Below are 26,531 nucleotides of genomic sequence, written 5' to 3'. Positions count from 1 at the left end.
AAAGTTCACCACTGCCCTTAAATTTAACACCTCCATGTATCTCCACACTTAACATATGAGGGCTCTGCAGTGTCACATAGTTACCTAGAAACTGGATTCCCCACCTCCACCCTTCTTAGCACACGAGACTGTCATTGTGGTTAAGGTTATCACTCAACTGAATACTTCACAGAAGAATCATGAAACATAATAGAAACATAGAAAACCTCAGCACAATACAAACCCTTCTGCCCACAAAGATGTGCCAAACATGTCCCTACCTTAGAAATTACTGGGCTTACCCATAGCCCTCTATTTTTCTAAGCTCCATGTACCTATCCGAAAGTCTCTTAAACGACCCTATCGTATCCTCCTCCACCACCGTTGCCGGCAGCCCATTCCATGCACTCACCACTCTCTGAGTAAAAAACTTACCCCTGACATCTCCTCTGTACCTACTCCCCAGCACCTTAAACCTGTGTCCCCTTGTGGCAACCATTTCAGCCCTGGGAAAAAACCTCTGACTATCCACACGATCATTGCCTCTTATCATCTTGTACACCTCACTCAGGTCACCTCTCATCCTCCGTCGCTCCAAGGAGAAAAAGCTGAGTTCACTCAACCTGTTTTCATAGGGCATGCTCCCCAATCCAGGCAACATCCTTGTAAATCTCCTATGCACCCTTTCTATGGTTTCCACATCCTTCCTGTAGTGAGATGGCCAGAAGTGAACACAGTACTCACAGAACACAGTGTCGGGAAAGCAAATGTTACACCCTGTGCGGGGAAGCAGGCCACCTCTACAAGGCCTGCCCAAAACGGGCCTGTACCTACGCACAGGCAATAAGAGGGGATGCCAGCACCAGCAACACCCCGAGGAACACTGACACGCCCCTCACCAGCACGGGGGCCTCAGAAGAGACCTAGGCCAGGAGGGGTGAGGACAGACCGACCGCCTCGAGCCCCCAACCCCTAGCCACAGACCCCCAGCCCCCTCCCCAAGAGGAGGAGTTAATGGAAGAGGGAGTGGAGGAGGGACAAGGAGGAGAATGGCAGGTGGTGAAGAGGAAGAAGGCACAGAAGACAACGGGCCATGGAAAACAAGGGGACGGGAAAGAAAAGAATATTGCAGCAGATGGACACCAGCAACCTCTCCTCGTCAGAGGATGGAAGCAGCAGCGGAAGCCGGCGACAGAGGCAGAGGAAGCGGCAGAATGGAGGAGGGGAAACCAAAGAGAAACAACAGACAGGAAAAGCGAGGGAAGAAACCTGCCTGCCGACCCCCAGCTCCGGGAGACCGGGAGCAGCACCATATCCAATGCACCCCAGCAACGGGAGATGAAAGAAACTGGACCACCAGAGAAAAGGACAGGGGCACAGGTGGATCCCCACCAGAGGCACCTCCAGCCTCGCCACAAGGGACCCCACACCCAGTGGGAGACCACTCCCAGTATCTGAGCCCGGAATCAGTGAGGTTCACCAAAGCTGTGGGCACGAGGGCCCAGGACAAATGAAAATGGACTGTGTGAGTGGTACTGAACTCCAAAAGAGCCACGGAGATAAAACTGGGATCTCTAAACATGCGCAGTGTGAAGAGCACTGCACGATGTGTTAACGCCTTGCAGTTCCTTGCCAAGGTAAAGGCGGATGTGACTTTCTTGCAAGAGTGCGGGCTGCCACACCTCCGCAACTATCGGTGTGGTCGGGAGGCAATGATTGTCACGCTTCCAGCCTGGGGATTCTGATGTGGGGGGGCAACTTCTCAGTCACTGAGGTCAGAGAGGTGTGAGAGGGCGGCTCTTCGTGGCAGATGTGATGTACTGGAACACTCCGCTCTAGTTAATTAATGTATGCGCCTCGCCCGTGCGGAGCAAGCGGCTGGCCATCCTCCAGCAGCTCCCACCGCTGCTGGTGACGTCCCGGCCGGTCGTTCTGACCGGTGACTTCAACATCATCATCGATGCGGCTGGACGATCCGGCAATGCCGAGAGCAGACTGGATAGCACCTCCAGACACCTGATGGAAATGGTAAAGGATGCCAAGTTGCGCGACGCCTTCAGCACCACTGCAGGCAGAGCACAGCCGCAACACACCTGGTCGAGATCGCACAGCTCAGCCCGGTCCCAGATCGACCTCCTCTTCGTGTCGGAGCCAATCACGGTCAGATCCACTGACGTCGCACCGGTGTTCTTCTCTGACCACCGTCTCCTTCGGGCCTCCTGTCACCTACAGGAGGACCAGAAGGCAGGCAGGGGGACATGGAAGTTGAATGCCAAGCTGCTAGCCCCAGAGAGCATTGAGGAGCTAAAGAGGGATTATGCAGGTCGGAGAACCGTGAAAGTCCTCTTTGACTCCCCTGTGCACTGGTGGGAAGCGACAAAGGAGAACATCAAGATGTTCTTCATCCGCAGAGGGGTCCAGAAAGCAAGACAAGGTCAGAAGGAACTGTGCCAACTCAGGACAGACCTGCAGCAACTTCTCCTTCTGCAGTTGAGGGGGGGTGGATGTGAGGGAGGAACTCCGAGAGGCAAAGAGCCAGCAAGCCCAGCTCCACGCCTCCGAATCCTCCAAGATTATCTTCCGATCCAGGGTTCGCTCCATGGAGCAGGATGAGACGTGCTCACGTTTCTTCTTCCAAAAGGTGCACAGGGGGAGCTCTGTGACCCACAGCCTTAAGGAAGAGGACGGCTCAGTAACATCCTCGCAGACGGACATATTAAGGATCTGCAGGTCCTTCTATGCCAGTCTGTACGACAAAAAGGCCACAGACAGCACAGCCTCCCAGAACTTCCTGTCCTCTATCACAGAGGTCTTAGATGACAGCAAGTGGGAGAGTCTGGACCAAGCACTGATCCTGGAGGAGCTGATTGGGTCTGTCCGTTCCTTTGATTCAAATAAAACTCCTGGAAGCAACGGCTTACCGGTGGAGTTGTACTCAGCTCTGTGGGACTGGATGGGCCCGAACCTGCTGGAAGTGTACAATGCTATGCTTCAGTCTGGCAGTATGTCAGAGTCTATGAGGAAGGGCACCATCACCCTCATCTACAAGCAGAAGGGAGAGAGGGCGGACATCAGAAATTGGAGACCCATCTCACTGTTGAATGTGGACTATAAGATCCTGTCCAAGGCCATCACCAACAGGGTCAAATCTGCTCTGGGACAGGTGATCCACCCGGACCAAACCTGTGCTGTACCTGGCAGGAAGATCTTTGACAGCCTTGTGCTGCTCATGGACACAATCGCCTACATGCAGGACAGAAGGGTGGACACCTGCCTGGTCACCTTGGACCAGGAGAAGGCCTTCGACAGGATATCACACATGTACATGTTGGACGTGCTCTCCAAAGTGGGCTTTGAGGAAGGAATCAGGAATTGGATCCAACTGCTCTACACAGACATCTGTAGCGCAGTCCAAATCAATGGGCAGGAAACAGACAGCTTCCCCATTAAGTCTGGAGTCAGGCAGGGCTGCTCTCTCTCCCCTGTCTTGTTCGTGTGCTGTATAGAACCCTTTACTGAATCCATCAGGAAGGATGAGAGCATCAGAGGGGTGACATTGCCAGGCAGTGAGGTCACCCAGGTGAAAACCTCCCTGTATATGGATGATGTCGCCATCTTCTGCTCAGACCCAAGGTCAGTTCATAGATTGATCAACATCTGCAACCAGTCTGAGGTGGCATTGGGGGCCAGAGTCAAACGCATGAAGAGCGAGGCCATGCTCTTCGGCAACTGGCCCAACCGATCCAACATCCCCTTCACCATCAGGCCTGACTACCTGAAGGTGCTGGGGATCTGGTTCGGAGGAGCTGGGGCGGGCAACAAAAATTGGCGGGAGCGGATTAGGAAGGTGAAGCAGAGACTGGGACAGTGGGAACAGCACTCCCTCTCAATAACTGGGAAGAACTTGGTCATCAGGTGTGAGGTGCCCTCAGGGCTGCTATACTTGACACAAGTGTGACCTGTTCCTCGCTCCTCTGGCTCGAAAATCACCCAAGCCGTCTTCCAGTTCATCTAGGGGTCCAAGATGGAACGGGTCTGATGGGTCGCCATGCACAAGTCCCTGGACAATGGGGGCAAAACTGTCCCCAATGTCACCCTCATCCTGATGACCACCTTCGTCTGTGGCTGCATCAGGCTGTGTGTGGAACCAAAGAACATGGGCACCAAGTGTCACTATGTGCCGAGGTTCTACCTGTCCCCGGTGTTGCAAAGGATTGGCCTGGCCCCGTTGCCTAGCAACGCACCAGTCAGCTGGCCGTTGCCGCATTACCTGTCCTTCATGGAAAATTTCTTCCAGACCAACACCTTTGACCACAAGGCAGTGGTCAGCACGGAACATCCTGCAGACACTGCAGGAGAAGGACTCAATGGATACTGTGGGGTGGTTCCCTGAGCAGACTGTCCAGACCATCTGGCAGATTGCCTCATCACCAGAACTCACCAACAAGCACCAAGACCTTGCTTGGCTGGTGTTGAGGGGGGACTCCCAGTCAGATCCTTCCTGCATGGTCGGAACATCAGTCCCAGCGTGTGCTGCCCCTGGGAGGACTGCGCTGGGGCCAAGACAGTCGCCCAGCTCTTTACGGGCTGTGGGTTTGCAAGGAGGGTGTGGCAAAAGGTGAAAGGGTCCTTGTCATGGTTCATCCCCAGCAGCTGTGTAACAGAGGATTGTCTGATCTACGGGCTGTTCCCGGGGACACACACATCAAATGTTGCTGGAGGGTCATCAACTCGGTGAAAGACCGCTCTTTGGTCTGCCCAAAACTTGTGGTCTCCCAGCACTGCGAGATGTCCATAAGGGACTGCTGCCAGCTGGCACATTCCAGGCTGCAGGAGTACGTGCTGAGGGACGCACCGAAGCTGGGTGCAGCCAACGCAAAGGCTCGGTAGGGGAGGACTACAGTTTAGGGTTCTTCTGCCACTGGAGAGGGAGGTGCGGGGGTCAGGCGAGAAAGCCCCTTAAATATTGTAAATACAGGACTGGTAGCTCCCAGGGAGCTACACACGTGGCATCGGGGCTGGTGTTTTTTATATACAAAGGTAACACAAATGATTGATCTGTACAAGAATGTAAAGGCTTGCACTGTTTTATAATTGTATATGTTTGTCTTTTATTATGAATAAAGTTTATTTTGGAATAAAAAAAAGACCTTTGACTTAGTGTAGTCAAAATGACAGTCAGAGCAGTGGGTTGCTTCTCCTGAAAGATGTGGGAAGTCAGGGAACCTCATGGTCTCCCTGATGACCACATCTGTGGCAAGTGCAGCTGCAGCTCCTGACAGAACAGGTCAAGGAACTGGAGGCGCAGTTGGATGTACATCTACGAGGCTGAGCATATCATAGATGAGTTTTAGTGAGGTGGTCACACCTAAGGTGCAAGCTACAGATAGATGGGTGACCACCAGGAGAATTAAGGGGAGTAGGCAGACAGTGCAGGGTTCCCCTGTGACCCTTCCCTTCAGTAACAAGTATATCCCTTTGGATACTGGTGGGATGAAGGGTGGGAGAGGTGACTTTTCAGAGGCCAGTAGCTGGGTTAGTGGCACTGTGCACAGCTCTGAGGCAAAGAAGGGAAGGGTAAAGTTAGGGAGAGGGATAGTGATTAGGAGACTTGATAGTATGGGCAAAGATAGGTGTTTCTATTGCTGTAATTGAGACTCCAGAATGGTGTTGCCTCCCTGGTGCCAGGGTCAAGGACATTCTGAGAGAGCAGGGTGAGCAGCCAGAGGCTGTGGTCAATATAGGTACCAATGACATGCTCAGGAGCAGGGATGAGGTCCAACAAAGGGATTTTTAGGGAGCAAGGTAGAACGTTTAAAAAGCAGGATTTCCAGGGTTGTAATCTCAGGATTACTACCTGTGCCATGTGCTGGTGGGGTGAGAAATAGATACAGTACATAGTGCAGTTCAGTATATGGCTATGGAGGTGGTGCAGGAGGGAGGGCTTCAGATTTATGGATCATTGGGCTCTCTTCCAGGACAAGTGGGACTGGTACAAACAAGACGGTTTGCACCTGAACTGGAGGGGAATATCCTCACTGGGAGGTTTGCTGGTGCTACTCGAGAGGGATTAAACTAGAGTGGTAGGAGGTTGGGAACCACAGTAGCAGGGCAATAGGTGGTAGGGCTGAGGGCAAGGGACAGGCTAATAAGCACAGTGGGACTGATGGGCTGAAATGTTTTTTTTCAATGCTAGGACTACTATGGGTAGGGAGGATGAACTTGGAGCCTGGATGAGTACATGGAATTATGATTTTGCCATTAAAGAGACCTGGTTGTGTGAGGGACAGGACTGGCAGCTCAAAGTTCCTGGGTTTTGATGTTTTAGACATGATAGGGGGTAAAAGAAGTGGAGGACTTGCACTACTGATAACAGAATATCACAGCAATACTCAGAGGACACACTGTAGGGCTCAACCACAGGAGCAACGTGGGTGGAGCTCAGAAATGAGAAAGGTGAATTGTGCTGATGGGATTATACTATAGGCTCCCCAATAGCCACAGAGAGGTGGTGGAACAGATACATAGATAGATCATGGAAAGGTGCAGAAACAACAGCGTTGTCATAGTGGGGACTTTAACTTCCCCAGTATTGATTGGAACTTCTCTAATACAAGAGGCTTAGATGGGGCAGAATTTCTTCAGTGCAGAAAGAAGCTTCAGAAGAAAGAAGCTTACCTAAGGTTTAGGCAGCATGGATCAGACAGGACTCTGGAGAGTTACAAGTTAGCCAGGAGGGAGCTTAAGAATGGATTTAGGAGAGCTTGAACGGGGCATGAGAAGTCCTTGGTGAGTAGGATCAAGGAAAACCCCAAGGTGTTCTGCACATATCTGAAGAATAAAAGGATGACTACAGTGAGGGTAGGACCGATCAGGGATAAAAGAGGAAACATGTTCCTGGAGTCGGAACAGGTAGGGGAGGTCCTTAATGAATACTTTGCTTCAGTATTCACCAGAGAGAGAGACTTTGACATTTGTGAGGATGGTGTACGACAGGCTGAGATGCTGGGGCATGTCGATGTGAGCAAGGAGGATGTGCTGGAACTATTGAAAAACATTAGCATAGGTAAGTCACCGGGGCTGGATGGGATATATCCAAGGTTATTACTGGAAGCTAGGGAAGAGATTGCTGCGTCTTTGGCAACCATCTTTGCGTCCTCACTGGCCACAGGAGTAGTGCCGGATGATTGGAGGGTGACAAATGTTGTTCCTTTGTTTAAGAAAGGAAGTAGGGATAACCCTGGGAATTGCAGACCAGTGAGTCTAACTTCAGTGGTGGGAAAATTACTGGAGAAGATTCTTAGAGGCAGGATTTACGAGCATTTGGAGAGGCATAGTCTTATTAGGGACAGTCAGCATGGCTTTGTGAGGGGCAGGTCATGCCTCACGAGACTGATTGAATTCTTTGAGGATGTGATAAAGCACATTGATGAAGGTAAAGCACTGGATGTGGTGTACATGGATTTTAGTAAGGTGTTGATAAGGTTCCTCATGGAAGGCTTATACAGGAAGTCAGGAGGCATGGGATCCAGGAAAACTTGGCTGTGTGGATTCAGAATTGGCTCGCCCATGGAAGACAGAGGGTGGTGGTAGATGGAGTGTATCCTGCCTGGAGGTCGGTGACCAGTGGTGTTCCGCAGGGATCTGTTCTGGGACCCCTGCTATTTGTGATGTGGAAGGGTGGGTTAGTAAGTTTGCTGATGATACAAAGGTTGGTGGTGTTGTGGATAGTGTAGAAGGTTGCTGTAGATTACAACAGTATATTGATAGAATGCAGAGCTGGGCTGAGAAGTGCCAGATGGAGTTCAACCCGGATAAGTGTGAAGTGATACACTTTGGGAGATCAAATTTGAAAGCAGAATACAAGGTTAATGGCAGGACTCTTAGCAGTGTGGAGGAACAGAGGGATCTTGGGGTCCACATCCATAGATCCCTCAAGGTTGCCACGCAGGTCAATAGGGTTGTTAAGAAGGCGTATGGGGTGTTGGCCTTCATTAGTTGGGGTATTGAGTTCAAGAGCCGCGAGGTGATGTTACAGCTCTCTAGAACTCTGGTCAGACCACACTTGGAGTATTGTGTTCAGTTCTGGTCGCCTCATTATAGAAAGGATGTGGAAGCTTTGGAGAGGGTACAGAGGAGATCTACCAGGATGTTGCCTGGATTGGAGAGCATGTCCTATGAGGATAGGTTGAGCAAGCTAGGGCTTTCCACTTTGGAGAGAAGGAGGATGAGACGTGACTTAATAGAGGTGTACAAGGTGATAAGAGGCATAGATTGAGTGGACAGTCAGAGACTTTTTCCCAGTGCAACAATGGCTAACACAAGGGGACATCATTTTAAGGTGATTGGAGGAAGGTATAAGGGGGATGTCAGGGGTAAGTTTTTTTTACATAGAGAGTGGTGGGTGCGTGGAATGCACTGCTGGCAGAGGTTGTGGGGGCAGATACATTAGGGACATTTAAGAGATTCTTAGATAGACACATGAATGATAGAAAGATAGGGGGCTATGTGGGAGGGAAGGGTTAGCTAGATCTTAGAGCAGGATAAAACGTTGGCACAACATTGTGGGCCAAAGGGCCTGTACTGTGCTGTAGTGTTCTATGTTCTATGTTCATCCAAGAGGAGGTCTTGAAACAGTCTGTGGAGAGTCAAACAAGAGGAGAAAATATATTAGACCTGGTTCTGGGAAATGAACCAGGCCACGTGACCGACCTGATAGTAGACGAACATTTTGGGAACAGTGACCACAAATCATTATGTTTTAAGTTATGAATAGGATAAAATATGGATTTTTCAGGAAGGTACAAAATTGAGGAAGGGGAAATTCTGACAGGGTAAGACAGGAGCTAAGGGGCATTCATTGGGAGCAGCTGATGTCAGACAATTCAACATCTGACATGTGGGAGTTGTTTAAAGGCCAGCTGATCAGAGTTCACAATCAGCATGTTTCTGTAAGAAGTAAGGTAAGGGAACTTCAGATGACCGGAAAGGTCCTAAATTTAGACAGGAAGAAAATGGAAGCATGCATAAGGTTTAGGAAGCTAAAATTAGACTGGGCCTTTGTAGAGTGTAACAATAGCAGGAAAGTACTCAAACAGGCAATTAGGAAGGCCAAAAGGGGCCATGAAATGTCCTTAGCGAGCAGGATCAAGGAGAATTCCAAGGCATTTTATAATTGCATTAAGAAAATGAAGATAACTAAAGAAAGAATAAGTCCACTCAAGGATGAAGGAGGGAATTTGTGCTTGGAGTCAGAAAGTGGCTGAGGTACTAAATGAGTACTTTGTGTCAGTATTTACTGAGAAGGATTTGGAGGATAGTGAAGGCAGAATGGGGCATGATAATGTGCTGGGACATTTTGAGATTGAGGAGGTAGTGCTGGGTCTTCTGAAAAGCACTAAGGTGGATAAATCACCAGGGCCTGATGGCATATATCCAAGAATATTGAAAGAAGCAAGTGAGGAGATTGTTGGGGTTTTGACAAAGATCTTTATGTCCTCACTAGTACAAGGTGAGGTCCTGGAGGACTGAAGAGTAGCAAATGTTGTGCCTTTGTTCAAGAAAGGAAACGGGGATAATCCAGGTAATTGTATGCTGGAGATCCTCACGTCAGTGGTCGGGAAGCTATTGGAGAGGGTATTAAGGGATAGGATTTATGCGCATTTGGAAAGGTAGGTGTGGGGGAGGAGGGGAGAATAGATCCACTGGGGGATGGGTCAGACGTAAGGAGAGAAAGGCAAAAGAGGTAGAAAAAAAGAGGCTAGGAAAGGGAAGAAAAGATGAAGCATGGTGGGTGGGGGCTGGTTGTGGGGAAGCGGGGTACTTAAAGTGGGAGAATTCAATGCTCATACCATTAGGCTACAAGGCCCCTCCTCCCCCACACCTGCCTATTACTATCTCTTACCTGCATCTACCTATCACCATCCTGTGCCCACCCCACTTCCCCTCTTTTGTCCACCTATCACTGCTCTGCTTTTCCCTCCTATATATTGGGCTTCCCCTTTTCCTATCTTCAGTCCTGAAGAAGAGTCCTGACCCTAAATGTTGACCACCTGCTTTTATCCACAGATACTGCTTGGCCTGCTGAGTTCCTCCAGCATCATTGTTTTATAAGTTAGAGTGACTATTCAGCTCTTACAGTATTGTACAGTTACATATCCTGGCTTGACATAATTTTAAATAATCCTTTATCAACTGCATAAGTAGTGTACAGCTCATATAGCCACCACAGACATGAGCCTGCATGGACAAGGTGGAGATGAGGAGATACCATGCATCTACACCAGAGAGACAAGGGAGAGAATGTTGGGGGAACAGGTGGAGGGGGAGTGGATGCTTCAGAGCTGAATTGGATCCCTAATGATTGGAGGTAGTCACAAAAAGTCAACAGCCAGAAGTCAGTCACCCAGGGGAGTACAGGGAGAAATTCCATAACTTTAAACAATTTGTTTTGTGTGGATCAGATTGTAAGTTTGAGTGACTATTGAACCCTTGCATTATTGTACATTTATATATCCTGGCTTGACATCTTTTTAAAGAAAAAGCAACATGAAAGTTGAATTGATCGACAGCAGAAGCAGGAGATTTTCAGCTCTTTCTAAGGCTGTCAGCTCTGCAGTCATAACTCCTCAATGAATCCCCACACTTGAGTCGTGAGACACGCGACTAATGTGTGCTAAGCTGTCCAAGTGTTTCATCAATCCTGACAATCAGTGAGGATAGGCAGCAATACCTCCGGCACGATTATTCTCAACACTGGTGTCCCACAAGGCTGCATCCTCAGCCCTCTACTCTACTCCCTATATACTCATCACTGTGTGGCCAGATTCTGCTCTAACTCCACCTACAAGTTTGCAGATGATACCACCATTGTAGGCCGTATCTCAAAAAACAATGATGAGTCAGGGTACAGGAAGGAGATAGAGAGCTTAATAGCATGGTGTCATGACAACAACCCTTCCCTCAATGTCAACAAAACAAAAGAGCTGGTCATTGACTTCAGGAAAGGGGGCGGTGCACATGCACCTGTCTACATCAACGGTGCTGAGGCTGAGAGGGTTGAGAGCTTCAAGTTCCTGGGAGTGAACATCACCAACAGCCTGTCCCAGTCAAATCACATAGATGCCACAGCCAAGAAAGCTCACCAGCACCTCTACTTCCTCAGGAGGCTAAAGAAATTCGGTATGTCCCCTTTGACACTCATCGACTTTTATCGATGTACCATAGAAAGTGTCCTATCTGGATGCATCACAGCTTAGTATGGCAACTGCTCTGCCCAGGACCACAAGAAACTGCAGAGAATTATGGACACAGCCCAGCGCTTCACGGATACCAGCCTCCCCTCCTTGGACTCTGTCTTTACCTCTCGCTGCCTTGGTGAAGCAGCAGCATAATCAAAGACCCCACCCACCCAGGTCATTCTCTCTTCTTTCCACTTCCATCAGGTAGAAGATACAAGAGTCTGAGGGCACGTACCACCAGGCTTAAGGACAGCTTCTACCCCACTGTGATAAGACTATTGAATGGTTCCCTAATATGATGAGATGGACTCTGACCTCACGATCTACCTTATTGTGACCTTGCACCTTATTGCACTGCACTTTCTCTGTAGTTATTGTTTTTACCTGTACTATCTCAATGCATTCTATACTAACTCAATGTAACTGCACTGTGTAATAAATTGACCTGTATGATCGGTGTGCAAGACAAGTTTTTCACTGTACCTCGGTACAAGTGACAATAATGAACCAATACGAAGAGGCACTTAAATAGGAATAAGAGTATGCAGAGTATGGAGGTATTGGTTAGCGAGACGCTATTACAGTGCCAGCGATCGGGGTTCGATTCCCGTCGTTGTCTGTAAGGAGTTTGTACATTCTCCCGTGTCTGCGTAGGTTTCCTCCGGGTGCTCTGGTTTCCTCCCACATTCTAAAAAAAGATGTACGGGTAGGTTAATATGGGTTTAAAAATGGGCGGCGCGGACTCGTTGGGCCGGAAGGACCTGTAAATAAAAATTTTTTTTAAAAATTTAAAACATTCCTATCTATGTACCTGTCCAAATATCTTCAAAATGATGTAATTGTGCCCGCCTCAATGTTATGAGACATGGGACTGATGTGTGCTATGCTGTCTAAGTATTTCATCAATAATATCCTGATGGTTGTCCAATATCTCAGCTAATGAAAGGAAATGCCATGAAATCAGCCAGTAGGGTGTGGGAGGAGTACTGGTACATTTGCTTGACTTGCTGTCCACGATTTCTCATGAACCACAGTGAAGACGTGTATTTTGATCTGCCATATAGAGTCACAGAGTTTACAGCACGGAAACAGGCTCTTTCGTCTAACTCTTCCATGCTGACTGAGCTGCCTGCTGGAGATAGTTCCATCTGCCTGTATTTGGCTGATATCCCTCTAAAACTTTTAACTACCTGTCCAAATGTCTTTTAAATGTTGTAATTGTACCTGCCTCTACCACTTCCTCCAGCAGCTCGTTCCATAGGTGGATCTTATTCCAGCAAATTATCTCAGCTTTCCTCTTTCCCAAGCTTTCCTGCCAACTTCACATAATTCATAATCCAATACACCCTTACCAGCATCCTTTATCAACTGTGTAAGGAATATACATGCACATAGCCATCACAGACATGAGCCTGCATGTCCTTCTGGACGAAGTGGAGATGGGGCGATGCACACATCTGCGCGAGAGAGACTAGGGAGAGAATGTTGGGGGAAGGGGTGGAGGGGGAGTGAATGCTCCAGAGCTGAAGTGAATCCTTAATGGTTAGAGGTGGTCACAAAGAGACAACAGCCAGAAGTCAGTCACCCCCCCCCCCCCCCCGGGGAAGTACAGGGAGAAATTCCACAATCTTAGTCAATTTGTTTTGTACAGATCAGAGCATAAGTTTGATTGACTGGCAAGACACTTAACAATGCTGATGTACAGAGGAATCTTGGGGTCCAAGTCCATAGCTCCCTGAAAGTGGCTGCACAGGTTGATAGGGTGGCATGCTTTCCCATGAAACACGATTTCCCATGCGCAAAGCCATGCTTACTATCCCTAATCCATCCTTGCCTTTCCAAATGCAGATAGGTCCTTGGTCTCCGAATCCTCTCCAGACTCACTGGTCTGTAGTTCCCTGGCCTGTCCATGCAGCCCTTCTTAAGTAAAGGCACAACATTATCCACCCTCCATTCTCCAGTATCTCACCTGTGGCTAATGGAGATTTAAAAATCTCTGCCAGTGCCTCAGCAATTGATTCCCACAATGGATACACTTGGTCAGGTCCTGGGGATTTAGCCACCTTTATGGGCCTCAAGATCACCAACACCTCTTTCATAATACTGATATATTTTAGGACATCACTGTTCTCTTCCCTGAACTCCCTAGCTTCCATAACCTTCTCAGCAGTAAATACAGATGAGAAGTATTCATTTAAGACCTTACCTGTCTCCCGTGGCTCCACACATCTCAACATGTACTATTATGTTAGTCCGATCAAAACATTTCTTGAGCTGTAAATGAAAATTTTAAAAAAATGTACGTGTTGGAAATGTGAAATAAAAACAGAAAATGCTAGAAACAGTCAGCAGATCGGGCAGTATCTGTGGACAGAGAAACAGAATTAATGTTTCAGTTCGAAGACTTTGTCAGAACTGGGATACAGACATTAAGGAAAATAGTTCATTTGCCTGGATGAGTGCAACTTCAGAGTTACCCGGACGCTGTGTTTCAGGAGGCAGTCACACCCATTACATTAACTACTTCAAATTCAGTCTGTGGTCAGGGACAAGACAGTGTGACTATGAGTGAGGCAGGTAGGGGGATCCAAGAGGTAGTGCTGGAGGGGCCTCAGACCTTGAGCTTGTCCAATGGGCCTGAGATTCTTGTTCCCTGTGTGGATGAGAGTGGGAGCTGTAGGAAGCATGAGCAACCAAACCATGGCACCTTGGTTCAGGGAGCCATTCAAGAGGGGGCAGAGAAGAGAAATGTAGTTGTAATTGGGGTTAGTTTAGTCAGGGCAATGGACACGATTCTCTGTCGCAAGGGTCGAGAGTCCTGAAGGCTGTGTTGCCTGCCTGGTGCCTGGGTTCAGGACATCTCATCTGACCTGCAGAGGAATTTAGAATGGGAGGGGAAAGATTCAGTTGTCGTGGTCCATATAGGTACGAACGACATAGCTGGAACAAGGAAAGAGGTTCTGCTGAGGGAATTTGAGCAGCTAGGTACTAAATTAAAAAGCAGAACCAAAAAGGTAATAATATCTGGATTGCTACCAGAGCCACGTGCAAGTTGGCACAGGGTCAGTAAAATCAGAGAGTTAAATGCATGGCTCAAAGATTGGTGTGGGAGAAGTGGGTCTGAATTCGTGGGACATTGGCACCAGTATTGAGAAGGAGGGTGCTGTTCTGATGGGACAGGCTCCACCTGAACCATGCTGGGATCAGGGTCCTGGCGAATCGTATACAAGGGCTGTGGATAGGGATTTAAACTAAATAGCAGGGGAGTGGGTTCAACAGATCAGAAAAGTATAGATAAAATAAAATGGAAGGAGAGAGTACATGAGGTCACTGAAGTCTCCAGAATAAAGAATAAGACGGAAAGATTAGAAGGGGATAAGAATTTAACTTCAGGCAACGTGGAGACAAATTTGAGAAGAAGGGTGGTGAATAAAGAACTGAAGGTGTTGTATTTGAATGCACGCAATATACGAAATAAGATAGATGAGCTTATAGCACAGTTAGAAATTGGCAGGTATGATGTTGTGGACAACACAGAGTCGTGGCTGAAAGAAGATCACAGCTGGGAGCTAAACATCCAAGGATACACATCCTATCGAAAAGACAGGCAGGTGGGCAGGGGGGTGGGGTGGCTTTGTTGGTTTAAAAAAATGAAATCAAATCCTTAGCAAGAAGTGACATAGGATCAGAAGATGTAGAATTCTTGTGGGTAGAATTAAGAAACTGCAAGGGTAAAAACACCCTGATGGGAGTTGTATACATGACCTCTGAATAGTAGCCAGGATGTGGGGTACAAATTACAACAGGAGATAAAAAAGGCATGTAAGAAGGGCAATGTTACGGTGGTCATGGGGGATTTAAATATGCAGGTAGATTGGGAAAATCAGGTTGGCACTGGATCCCAAGAGAAGGAATTTGTAGAATGCCAATGAGATGGCTTTTTAGAGCAGGTTGTGGTCGAGCCCACCAGGAAAAAAGCAGTTCTGGATTTGGTGTTGTTCAATGAACCAGATTTGATTTAGGGAACTTGAGGTAAAGGAACCCTTAGGAGGCAGTGATCATAATATGATAGAATTCACGCTGCAGTTTGAGAGGGAGAAGTTAAAATCAGATGTATCAGTATTCCAGTTGAGTAAAGGTAACTACAGTGGCATGAGAGAGGAGCTGGCCAAAGTTGATTGGAAGGGGACCCTAGCAGGGATGACGGTAGAGCAGCAATGCCAGGAGTTTCTGGGAATCATTTCATTTCATCCCAAAGAAGAAGAAGTATTCTAAAGGGAGGATGAGGCAACTGTGGCTGGCAGGGAAGTCAAAGACAGCATAAAAGCAAAAGAGAGGGCATACAATATTGCAAAAATTGGTGGGAAGCTAGAGGATTGGGAAGCTTTTAAAAACCAACAGAAGGCAACTAAAAAAGAAATAAAGGAAGAAAAGATGAAATATGAAGGTAAGCTATCCAATAATATAAAAGAGGATATCAAAATTCAAGAGAGTCAGAGGGCAGAAGTGAGTGTAGTCACTATTATTACGGAGAAGGTGCTTGGAAAGCTGAAAGTTCTGAAGGTAGATAAGTTACCTACACAACTGGACTACATCCCAGGGTTCTGAAAGAGCTGATGAGATTGTGGAGGCATTAGTAGTGATCTTTAAAGAATCACTAGATTCAGGAATGGTTCAGGAGGACAGGAAAACTACAAATGTCACTCTACTCTTTAAGAAGGGAGGGAGGCAAAAGACAGGAAACTATAGGCCCGTTAGCCTGACTTCAGTGGTTGGTAAGATGTTAGAATCAATTATTGAGGATGAGGTTTCAGGGTACTTGGAAGCACATGACAAAATGGGCTGAAGTCAGCATGGTTTCCTTAAGGGGAGATCTTGCCTGACAAATCTGTTGGAATTCTTTGAGGAAGTAACAGGCAGGATAGACAAAGGAGAGTCAGTGGATATTGTTTACTTGGGATTTTCAGAAGGCCTTTGAAAGGTGCCGCATATGAGGCTGCTTGTGCTCATAAACAAGATAGGAGCCAATGGTATTGCAGGAAAGGTATTAGCATGAGTAGAAGATTGGCTGACTGGCAGAAGGCAAAGAGTTGGAATAAAGGAGGCCTTTACTGCTTGGCTGCCTGTGACTAGTGGTGTTCGCAGGGGCTGGTGTTGGGTCCACTACTTTTCACGTCATATGTTTATGATCTGGATGACGGAATTGATGGCTTTGTGGCCAAGTTTGTGGATGATACAGAGAAAGGTGGAGGGGCAGGTAATATTGGGGAAGCAGGGAATCTGCAGAAGGACTTGGACAAGTTGGGAGAATGGGCAAAGAGGTGGCAGATGGAATACAGCGTGGGGAAGTTTATAGTCATGCACTTTGCTGGAAGGAATACAAGCATAGACTATTTTCTAAGACTTGGGAGTCCTAGTGCAGGATTCCCTAAAGGTTAACTGCTTGAGTTGGTGGTAAGGAAGGCAAATGCAATGATAGCATTGATTTTGAGAGGACTAGAATATAATGCTGAGGCTTTAAAAGGTGTTGGTCAGACCACATCGGAGTATTGAGCAGTTTTGGGCCTGAAATCTCAGGAAGGATGTACTGGCATTGGAGAATGATCCTGGATATGAAAGGGTTAACATAAGAGGAGTGTTTGATCGCTCTGGGCCTGTACTCACTGAGTTTAGAAGGATGAGGGGGGATCTCATTGAAACCTACCGAATATTGAAAGGCCTGGATAGAGTGGACGTGGAGAGGATGTTTCCAGTAGTGGGAGAGTCTAGGACCAGAGGGCACAGCCTCAGAATAGAAGGACGTCCCTTCAGAACAGAGATGAGGAGGAATTTCAGAGGGTGGTGAATCTGTGGAATTCATTGCCACAGACAGCTGTGGAGGCCAAGTCATTGGGTATATTTAAAGCGGAGGATGACAGGTTTTTGATTAGTAAGGGTGTCAAAGGTTATGGGTAGAAGGCAGGAGAATGGGATTCAGAGGGAAAATAAATCAGCCATGATCATACGGTGGAGCAATGGGCCAAATGGCCTAATTCTGCTCCTATGTCTTATGGTCTCAATTAAATCTATGCCCTCTTGTTTTTGATATTCCTACCACGGGAAAAAGATTTTGACTATCTACCCTATCTATGTCTCTCGTAATGTGAAGTTTACTTCCATATTTTGGGTGTGAACAAATGGTTCCTTTGGGTTGTACACTTACAATGGGAATGTATCTTAACAAACAAGTCCATCCTTTCAACCATTCAGTTCTTGAACCAACCAGCACAACCCTGATCAGTAGTTTAGCAACATATTAACCACTCATCACTTTGTAATAGTGATAAAAGTGGTCATAGTGTTCTTTATTGTAAAAATTGTTTAATTTATGTGTAACTTGTGTTTTTTTCTTGTGAACGCTGCTTATATGATATCATGTGCCTGTGATGCTGCTGAAGTAAGTTTTTTATTGCACTTGTGCACACACGTACTTGTGCATATGACAATAAACTCTACTTTGTTTATATCTCTGAACATTCTAATAGCTTTGTTGAGACAAAGTAGTGCACACTTGTGTTCTAAAAATATCTGAGGGTAAAACCTGGATATCAAAAGCTTTTTTCTTTTACCACAGTATTTTGAGGGTACCACTCTAGATTCACAAGCACCCCAAGTATTGATTGATAAAATAAATATGACAACAAGCATATTTGATGTGCTAAGAGATAAAGTAGCTGCTCTGGAAAACAGGTGGATAGGGTGATGAAGAAACCATTTGGCACACTGCCATTGTTAGTCAGGGCATTGAGTACAAGTGTTAGGACGTCATGTAACAGCTGTACAAGACGTTGGTGAGACTGCCATTCTGTGTACAGCTTTGGTCGCCTAGTTATTGGAAGGGAGTCATTAAGCTGGAAAGGATGCAGAAAAGATTCACAAGAATATTGCGAGGACTGGAGGGCTTGAATTATAAGGAGAAACTGAATAAGCTGGGGCTTTTTTCTCTGGAGCGTAGGACACTGAGGAATGACCTTTTAGAGGTTTATAAAACTATGAGGAGCATAGATGGGATAGATAGACTCTTTTTTCCCAGGGTAGGAGAGTCTAAAACTAGATGGCATTGACTTAAAGTGAAAGCAGAATTATTTAAAGGGGACTGGAGGGGCACATTTTTCACACAGAGGGTGGTGGGTATATGGAATGACCTACCAGAGGAAGTCGTAGAGGCAGGCACAATTATAACATCTAAAAGACATTTAGACAAGTACATGGATAGGAAGGGTTTAGAGGGATATGGGCCAAAGACAGGCAAATGGGACTGGTTCAGGTAGGCAACTTGGTCGGCATGGATGAGTTGGCCTGAAGGGCCTGTTTCTGTGCTAGTTTATGAAAGACAGACACAGAGCGTGTGCTTATGAATAAACTGTGTAAATTACAACTTGTTGCTTTTCCTTCTTCAGATCGCTTTGGTTTCCGTTGCATAACTAAAAACTAAATTACAAATGGAAATAAAGTAATTAACATACTTGTTTCCTAAATATAACACAAAAACTTCAAACAACAAAGGCAAGCAGGACACTAGAAGGGTAAGCTTTCATCTCGAAGCATGACACGCATGAAATACACGGTTTCTTAAAGAAATGCTACTTCTTAACACACACACACAAACCTTTCAATCTCACCTTCTCTCTCTTTCTGTTTCTCTCCATCTCCCCATGTAACTCAAAGGATACTAAGCTTCCTACAGCTTCTTATAACTTAGAGCATCCACAACCCTCAAAGCAGCTCAAAAACAGACTCATGCACAAAATATTGAACAAAGAAGATTCTTAAAACAATCATTCACACTTCAAGGAAACGAGTTGCTTGTCCATCTGTCCTGTGGCACTGTCTCTGTTTCTCATATTCCCAGTCCCCATCATCTCCATATGGTGTTATTAAGACCAGAGTTGAAGCAATCAAGACTAGCATGACTTTCATTTACTTCCGACTGCCTTTCTCTTTCTCATGTTTCTTTCTTAAGTTATTATTCACTTAGTCACTCATCTTCACATGATATCTTAACATAAGTAGGCACAATTTAAAAAATACCCTGCTGTTCTATTTTTTCAACTGAAGTGCATGACCTCGCACTTACCATGAGCATGGGCCCATTTTAGTCACTGATAACTTTTTGTTGATAACCATCCTGCAGTGGTTCAGAGAGAAGTTTATTTGAACAAGTTCTTCAGGATTTCCTGTCAGCCTGAAGCCTGTTTGAAAGATTCAGCTTTGAACCTCATCATTCCCCACAGCTGCTGGGATAGATATTTTGATCAATGTGATCAATTAGGTGACAAAACAAATTGATGAAGGTGGAGCAGTGGATGTGGTGCATATGGATTTTAGTAAGGCGTTTGACAAGGTTCCCCATGGTAGGCTCATCCAGAAAGTCATGAGGCATGGGATCCATGGAAAATTGGCTGTGTGGACTCGGAATTGGCTTGCCCACAGAAGGCAGAGGACGGGAGTAGATGGAGCGTATTCTGTCCGGATGTCGGTGTCTAGTGGTGTTCTGCAGGGATCTGTTCTGGGACCCCTACTCTTTGTGATTCTTATAAATGACTTGGATGAAGAAGTGGAGGGGTGGGTTAGTAAGTTTGCAGGTGACACTAAGGTTGGAGGTGTTGTGGACAGTATAGAAGGTTGCTGTAGATTACAACAGGATATAGACAGGATGCAGAGCTGGGCTGACAAATGGTAGATGGAGTAATCCGGAAAAGTGTGAAGTGATGCACTTTGGAAGATTGGACTTAAAGGCAGAGTACAAGGTTAATGGCAGGATTCTGAGCAGTGTAAAGAAACAGAGGGATCTTGGGGTTCAAGTCCATAGATCTCTCAAAGTTGCCATGCAAGTTGATAGGGTGGTTAAGAAGGCATATGGTGTGCTGGCTTTCATTAGTTAGGGGATTGAGTTCATAGCTGCGAGGTAATGTAACAGCTCCATAAAACTCTGGTTAGACCACACTTAGAGTATTGTATTCAATTCCGGACACCTCATTATAGGAAGGATGTGGAAGCTTCAGAGAGGGTGCAGAGGAGATTTACCAGGATGCTGCCTGGATTAGAGAACATGTCTTATGAGGAAAGGGAGAGTGAGCTAGAGCTTTTCTCTTTAGAGCAACGGAGAATGAGAGCCAACCTGAAAGAGGTGTATAAGATTATGAGGGGCATAGATAGAGTGGACAGCCAGCACCTGTTTCCCAGGGTGGCAATGGCTAATACCAGAGGACATCACTTTAAGGTCAAAGGAGGAGAGTTTAGGGGAGATGTCAGAGGTAGGGTTTTCACACGGAGAGTGGTGGGTGACTGGAACACACTGCCGGTGGTGGTGGTAGAGGCTGATACAATAAGGACATATAAAATACTCTTAGATAGGTACATGGATGTAAGGAAAATGGAAGGTTATAGGCTGAGTAGAAGGGAAGGGTTAGATTGATCAGGTTTATACAGGTCGGCACAACATTGTGGGCTGACGGGCCCGTACTGTTCTCGGTTCTATGTTCTAGTGTATAGTCCATGTTGGTTTACCATTTGAAGATATCTGCCATATCATTAAGGCTTAACTTCACCATGTAAACTTTTTTTAAAGTTTACAGTTATTTTCAAAGGTTCCTAAAGAAAGAAAACACCAGCCTGGCAGTCTAGTTTAAATTTTTTCCTCCTGGTTTCTGTTAATCTAAGAATTTATCAAATAAAATAGTATACTTTGACAAGAATAAAAAAAGAACTTCAACAACATGAATCAGAAATGTTGAGATTTGGGATTTTGAAATTAAAGACAGGACAATGGGAAAATATATTGTGATATTTCTGTGATATTCCAGGAAATGTATCTGGAATTATCAAAGTAGTTAGGATGTACTATATTGGATAGTAAAGTTTTTCCGGGGTGCCTGAATAACATAAAATATATAGTTGAATAACTTCAACTGTATATTCTCAATTGCAAACAGAGAAATTACCCACTAAAGGTGAAGTTTTCCAATATTATATTTGAATAGGAATAAATTAACTGGGTAATTTCACAAATTTTGTGTGTGGTGCATGTATGTGATTCAAATTGACTGAAGTGTTGATGTAGTTGGTTCTGCTCTGGGAGGACAAGTATTACAAACTTCTCCCCACCACCCCCACCACCCCACCCCCACCACCAGCACTGGAAAGGCACCTATAATTTGAAAACTTCCAGGAGTTAAAGCCAGTTAAGGAAAAAAATTAATACTTATCCCACACATAACTGGAAGCAAGAAGCATTTGAAATAAATGATTGCTCTGGAAGAAAGTGTTTCAGTTATGAGAAGACACTCCACATTGTTCTGATTGTAGAACAAATGGATTCTGTCGTAGATCAGTTATTGGAAAATGGGACAGTTTGGGAGGTTTTTGAAGATTTGATTTACATGGGATTTTTGAATGTGTTTGTGTGATCAATAACAAAGCATTCTTTCATTGTAGAGTCTTAACGATTTGAAGTCTACTTGAAGTATGCATGATTGTGTTTTAAGCCATATTGTATGTTTGACTCTTGAGAGCAAGTTATGTTTTTTAACATTTAAAGTGTGTGAATTCTCTGTAAAATGTAGCATCGGATTCTCTTGATGTGCACAAGAAAAGAGACAGGGCATAGAAAGAGAGACAGAGAAAAAAATGACACAGGGAGATGGGGAGAATGAGACAGAGAGAAAGCTGCACAGGGTGGTAAAGAAGGTATATGGCATACTTGCCTTTATTAGTCAAGGCACTGAGTTCAAGAGTCAGGAAGTTATGTCGAATCTTTATAGAACTCTGGTTAGGCCACATCTGGAGTACTGCATTCGTTTCTGGTTGCCCTATTATAGGAAGGATGTGGAGGCTTTGGAGAGGGTGCAGAAGAGGTTTACCAGGGTGCTGCCTGAATTAGTGGGCATGTGCTATAAGGAGAGGTTGGACAAAGTGGGGTCGTTTTCTCTAGAGTCATGGAGGCTGAGGGGAAACCTGATAGAAGTTTATAAGATTATGAGAGGCATAGACAGAGTAGACAGCTGGTATCTTTTTCCCAGGAGTGTCTATTACTAGAGGGCATGCATTTAAGGTGATAGGGAGTAAGTTCAAAGGACATGTGAATGTGCAGAGAATGGAAGGATATGGATATTGTGTAGGCAGAATGGATTAGTTTAGTTTGGGATTTAATTACTAGTTTAATTAGTTCGGTACAACATCATGAGCCGAGGGCCTGTTCCTGTGCTATGTTCTGTGTCCTAAAGTGAGACAGAGAAAGAATGAAACAGAGAGAGTGAGGCAGAGAGGGAGAATGAGGAAGAAGTGATAGAGAGAAAAAGAGAGACACAAAGGGAAGGGATAAAAAGTAAAGATACTTTAGGTGTTTGTTAAGTCTATGTCTGGAAGAATTAGTCCTATATTCTAGCAGACAGGATATGTTTAAGCAAGAGATTTTGATATTTAATCACAAATAAATTTGCAGGACTTCTTATGTTTTAAGGGCAGGGTCTCTTCCAGAAGCTGTTTGAATGTGAGAACTTGTGCAGCTCCACCTCGTCTTGTTCTTTGGCATGACTGTTAAAGTTTTATTTCACAAAAGAAATGAAACATTTTTAGGTTATATGGTTACTTGCAAATTTCCTAAAGAACGAAAGCATCAGCCTGGTTATTGTTGTTTTGTTCCCTTGCTTTTGGCATCTGTCATTTTATTTCTGTTTTTTAAATGTTGTCTGAATTAGCAATGCAAGAAATAAGTACCTGATTTTCACAATGATCATCTAGAATTCCAGTTAATATTGTGAATAAAGTGAGGCATTTTAACTTCAGATACAAGATTCCTACATATTGGAATTGGCAATTCTGAATTGACATTTTGTGAAATGTTTGGGACAGTGGGGGTAATCTGAGATGCTATCTTCCTTAATGTCACTTGTGATTTTTGCCATTCTAACTGATTTTCTGGTTCTGAAGTATTTTTAAAAAACTTCTTTGTTTTGATTTGGTTACAGTTAAGAACATCTTTTTCCCCATCACTTGCAAAGAAGTACATCTATTTAGTACCAGATGGAACATTTACTAAAACATGTTTTAATTTGATTACTGTGCTTTGTCAAGTGTGAATAATCAGTGCTGTAGACTGGTTTGTGAGCAAAGGTTTACTTGTGATGGAACAAAGTAAGGATGAACATGGAGAGCTCTGAGTGTAGTAGACCTGAAAGATTAGGTTGAAACTTGTCTAAATGGGTCAAACAGATGGTCAGGAGGACATAGGTGTCCAAAAAAGGAATAGGGTCAGTTGTTTTAATCAAAAGTTCTGCAACAAAGAATGGGAAACTAAAAGCTGTGGCAAAGTCACATTTTCTTTTCCTTTTTTTATAAATAAAGTAACTTTGAGACTGTGGACAAATGGAAAGAATGGTGGTGTTCCTCGGGAAAGTGATTGCAACTAATGAGGCTGATTTCAGCTCATCAACTCTCCCGTACCTCGGGAGAACAGCTGAACTTGAAGCACGTTCTAAAGAGCAGTATTTTACACATTCTTTTCACAATAATGTCAAATCTCAAGAAAGGAAAAGACAATATAATGAGAAAATAATGTTGGTGACTCATGATAGAGGTAGAAGACCAGAGGCAGAATTTTATGAAATATAATTTTGCATCAACCAGTGCATTGTACCGAAGCTGCAAAATAGCACGGACATAACCTGGCCCAAACTTGCACCAGGTAAACTCCATGTGGGATATTTAAGTGTAAAACCTGTGACAAACTGCAAGATTCTACGATGCCAACCATTCTGTAAGCAACGGTAGAGTACTGTTGGAGACACAAGAGACTAGAGATGCTGTAATCAGGAACAAAAAACAAACTGCTGGAGGAATTCAGTGGGTCGAGCAACATAGTGCACTGTTTGCTGAACTCGAATAAGCAACATGAAGGGAGATATTATTGTGAACACAGGCAAGGTAACAGCATTGAGTGTAAGTATGAAGTAAACCATCAAACCAGAACAATGTGTCAGCTAAAAGTGGTATAAAAGAAAATGCCCAACCTAAACCAACAAAATTCTTCACTGTCCAATAAAGGAAATCAAGACTTAAACATAGCCTAATATTGCTTCCAACAAATCAGATATCACATCAAGATGTATTGGTATTGGTATTGGTATTGGTTTATTATTGTCACTTGTACCGAGGTACAGTGAAAAACTTGTCTTGCATACTGATCGTACAGGTCAATTCATTACACAGTGCAGTTACATTGAGTTAGTACAGAGTGCATTGAGGTAGTACAGGTAAAAGCAATAACAGTACAGAGCAAAGTGTCACAGCTACAGAGAAAGTGCAGTGCAATAAGGTGCAAGGCCACAACAAGGTAGATCGTGAGGTCATAGTCCATCTCATTGTATAAGGGATACATTCAATAGTCTTATCACAGTGGGGTAGAAGCTGTCCTTAAGTCTGGTGGTACGTGCCCTCAGGCTCCTGTATCTTCTGCCTGATGGAAGAGGAGAGAAGAGAGAATGACCTGGGTGGGTGGGGTCTTTGATTATCCTGGCTGCTTCACCAAGACAGCGAGAGGTAAAGACAGAGTCCAAGGAGGGGAGGCTGGTGTCCGTGATGCGCTGGGCTGTGTCCATGTACTTTATCAGGCAATTCCAGCTATTTTAAATGGAGTCTTGACCCAATATGTCGACCATCCCTCTACTCCACAGATATTGCCTGACCCACTGAGTTCCTCTAGCAGTTTGTTTTTTTTGCTCCAGCGACACACAAAATGCTGGAGGAACTCAGCAGGTCAGACATCATCTATGGAGGGAAAGACAGTCGATGTTTCGGTCACGACCCTTCTTCAGGATGACTAGAATGGTATGTGCATGGTACATAGTAATTGGTTAATGGCACAAACTCACCAATTTAGAGAGAACGGAGGAGTGATATTACCTGAGTGGATTAGCAATGAACATCCAAGATGAATTATGAAATTTCACCTGATGTGAACCTGCAAAATTTAAGGATAATTCAGGGTCAGGTAATTTATCAGATGCATGTGGTGATTCTTCCAATGATATGATATTAGGGGCAATATTAGGACATATAGCTCCAACCCACTGTTTAGAGTGGAAAGTATTGGACAAACTGGACACAAATATCTATGGAACATTCAGAAAATGCTTCTTATGTAGCTTACAATGTCTCTAAGTGAAGTGGATGGTTTGTAACTAATTATGTTTACCTCTACTGGCACTTTGGCCTTGGGGAGAGGAGTATCCTTTGAATCATCAATATAATGGACCCCTTCTTCTTTAAGACTTGACCAATTAACAGAATCTCTGAGATTGCCCACATCACTGCTATTCCTAAGTGGAGTCATTCTTATCAATGCTACTATGGCCTGCTGTCCAGCCTCTCCACTGGCTCTGAAATCCTTAGATTACACAATGAATGGTCAGTCTCTCATGAGCTTGATTGATTGGCTTCTCTAAACACTCCTCTTGCATCCTTTACCTCTTTAAGGACCACTTTTTCAGCCTGTCTCATTTTCAATAGATCTTTCGTGTCTTGTCGTTCTTTAGTTGTGCCAGAGTCCTTCAAGGCTGTTCCATCTGTTGCTATATAACAAGCACCATTTTTTGGGGGTAGACTTGTTCCTTAAGATGTTTAATTTCTTCCTTTTCTCTTAATTTTTTTTTGAGTATAGAAATAACCAGCACGTAATTTAATCTCCTTTTGATCTACTCATTCCCGAGTAACATATTCCATATCTTTAAAGAGGATTTGGCCTCCCTTTGTGAGTGATTCTGCCAATAATACCCTGCAAGTCTTGGTTAACATATTAATAAGCAGCTGTAATACTTTGCCCAACATCCTACAATTTTTTAGGAAAACCCCAAACATCAAAAATATTGGTACAGTGAAAGATTTTTTCATTTATTAATTAACTATTACATGTGACTATTAATTCAGAGTATTGCGATCTTAAGTATGATTTAACACAATGTATTCTGTAATATTTTTATTCTCTTTTTTGATGCATGTACCCTGTATTTTTTCTCATGGAATTAATAAAAATAAGTAAAAGAAAGAAAGACTTTGTTTTACATGTCATCCATATAAATCATTTCGCATCAGTACATTGAGGTAGTGCAAGGGAAAAGCAATAACAGAATGCAGAATATAGTGTTACAGATACAGAGAAAGTACAGTGCATGTAGACAGTAAGGTGCAAGGCCATGACAAGGTAGATTGTGAGGTCAAGAATCCAACTTACCGTATAAGAGGTCTGTTCAATAGTCTTATAACAGCAGGATAGAA

The 26,531-nt window shown here is 44.7% G+C and overlaps 1 protein-coding gene across 1 annotated transcript in view; it reads left to right on the top strand.

Annotated features, from left to right (window-relative positions):
* The first annotated feature begins 1,028 nt into the window (after positions 1 to 1,028).
* si:ch1073-13h15.3 (all-trans-retinol 13,14-reductase) overlaps positions 1,029 to 26,531 on the top strand; it is a 68,684-nt gene continuing 43,181 nt past the window's right edge. The window contains exons 1-3 of the mRNA XM_052038394.1: positions 1,029 to 1,448; positions 1,819 to 2,007; positions 17,833 to 17,948. Coding sequence (XP_051894354.1) covers positions 1,029 to 1,448; positions 1,819 to 2,007; positions 17,833 to 17,948 — 725 coding nt within the window. The remainder of the gene's footprint in view (positions 1,449 to 1,818; positions 2,008 to 17,832; positions 17,949 to 26,531) is intronic.

The sequence above is a fragment of the Pristis pectinata genome, chromosome 25, assembly GCF_009764475.1.
Source record: "Pristis pectinata isolate sPriPec2 chromosome 25, sPriPec2.1.pri, whole genome shotgun sequence".
Taxonomy (NCBI): domain Eukaryota; kingdom Metazoa; phylum Chordata; class Chondrichthyes; order Rhinopristiformes; family Pristidae; genus Pristis; species Pristis pectinata.
Note: the sequence above shows the minus strand (reverse complement) of the source record. Positions and strands in the feature narration are given on the sequence as shown.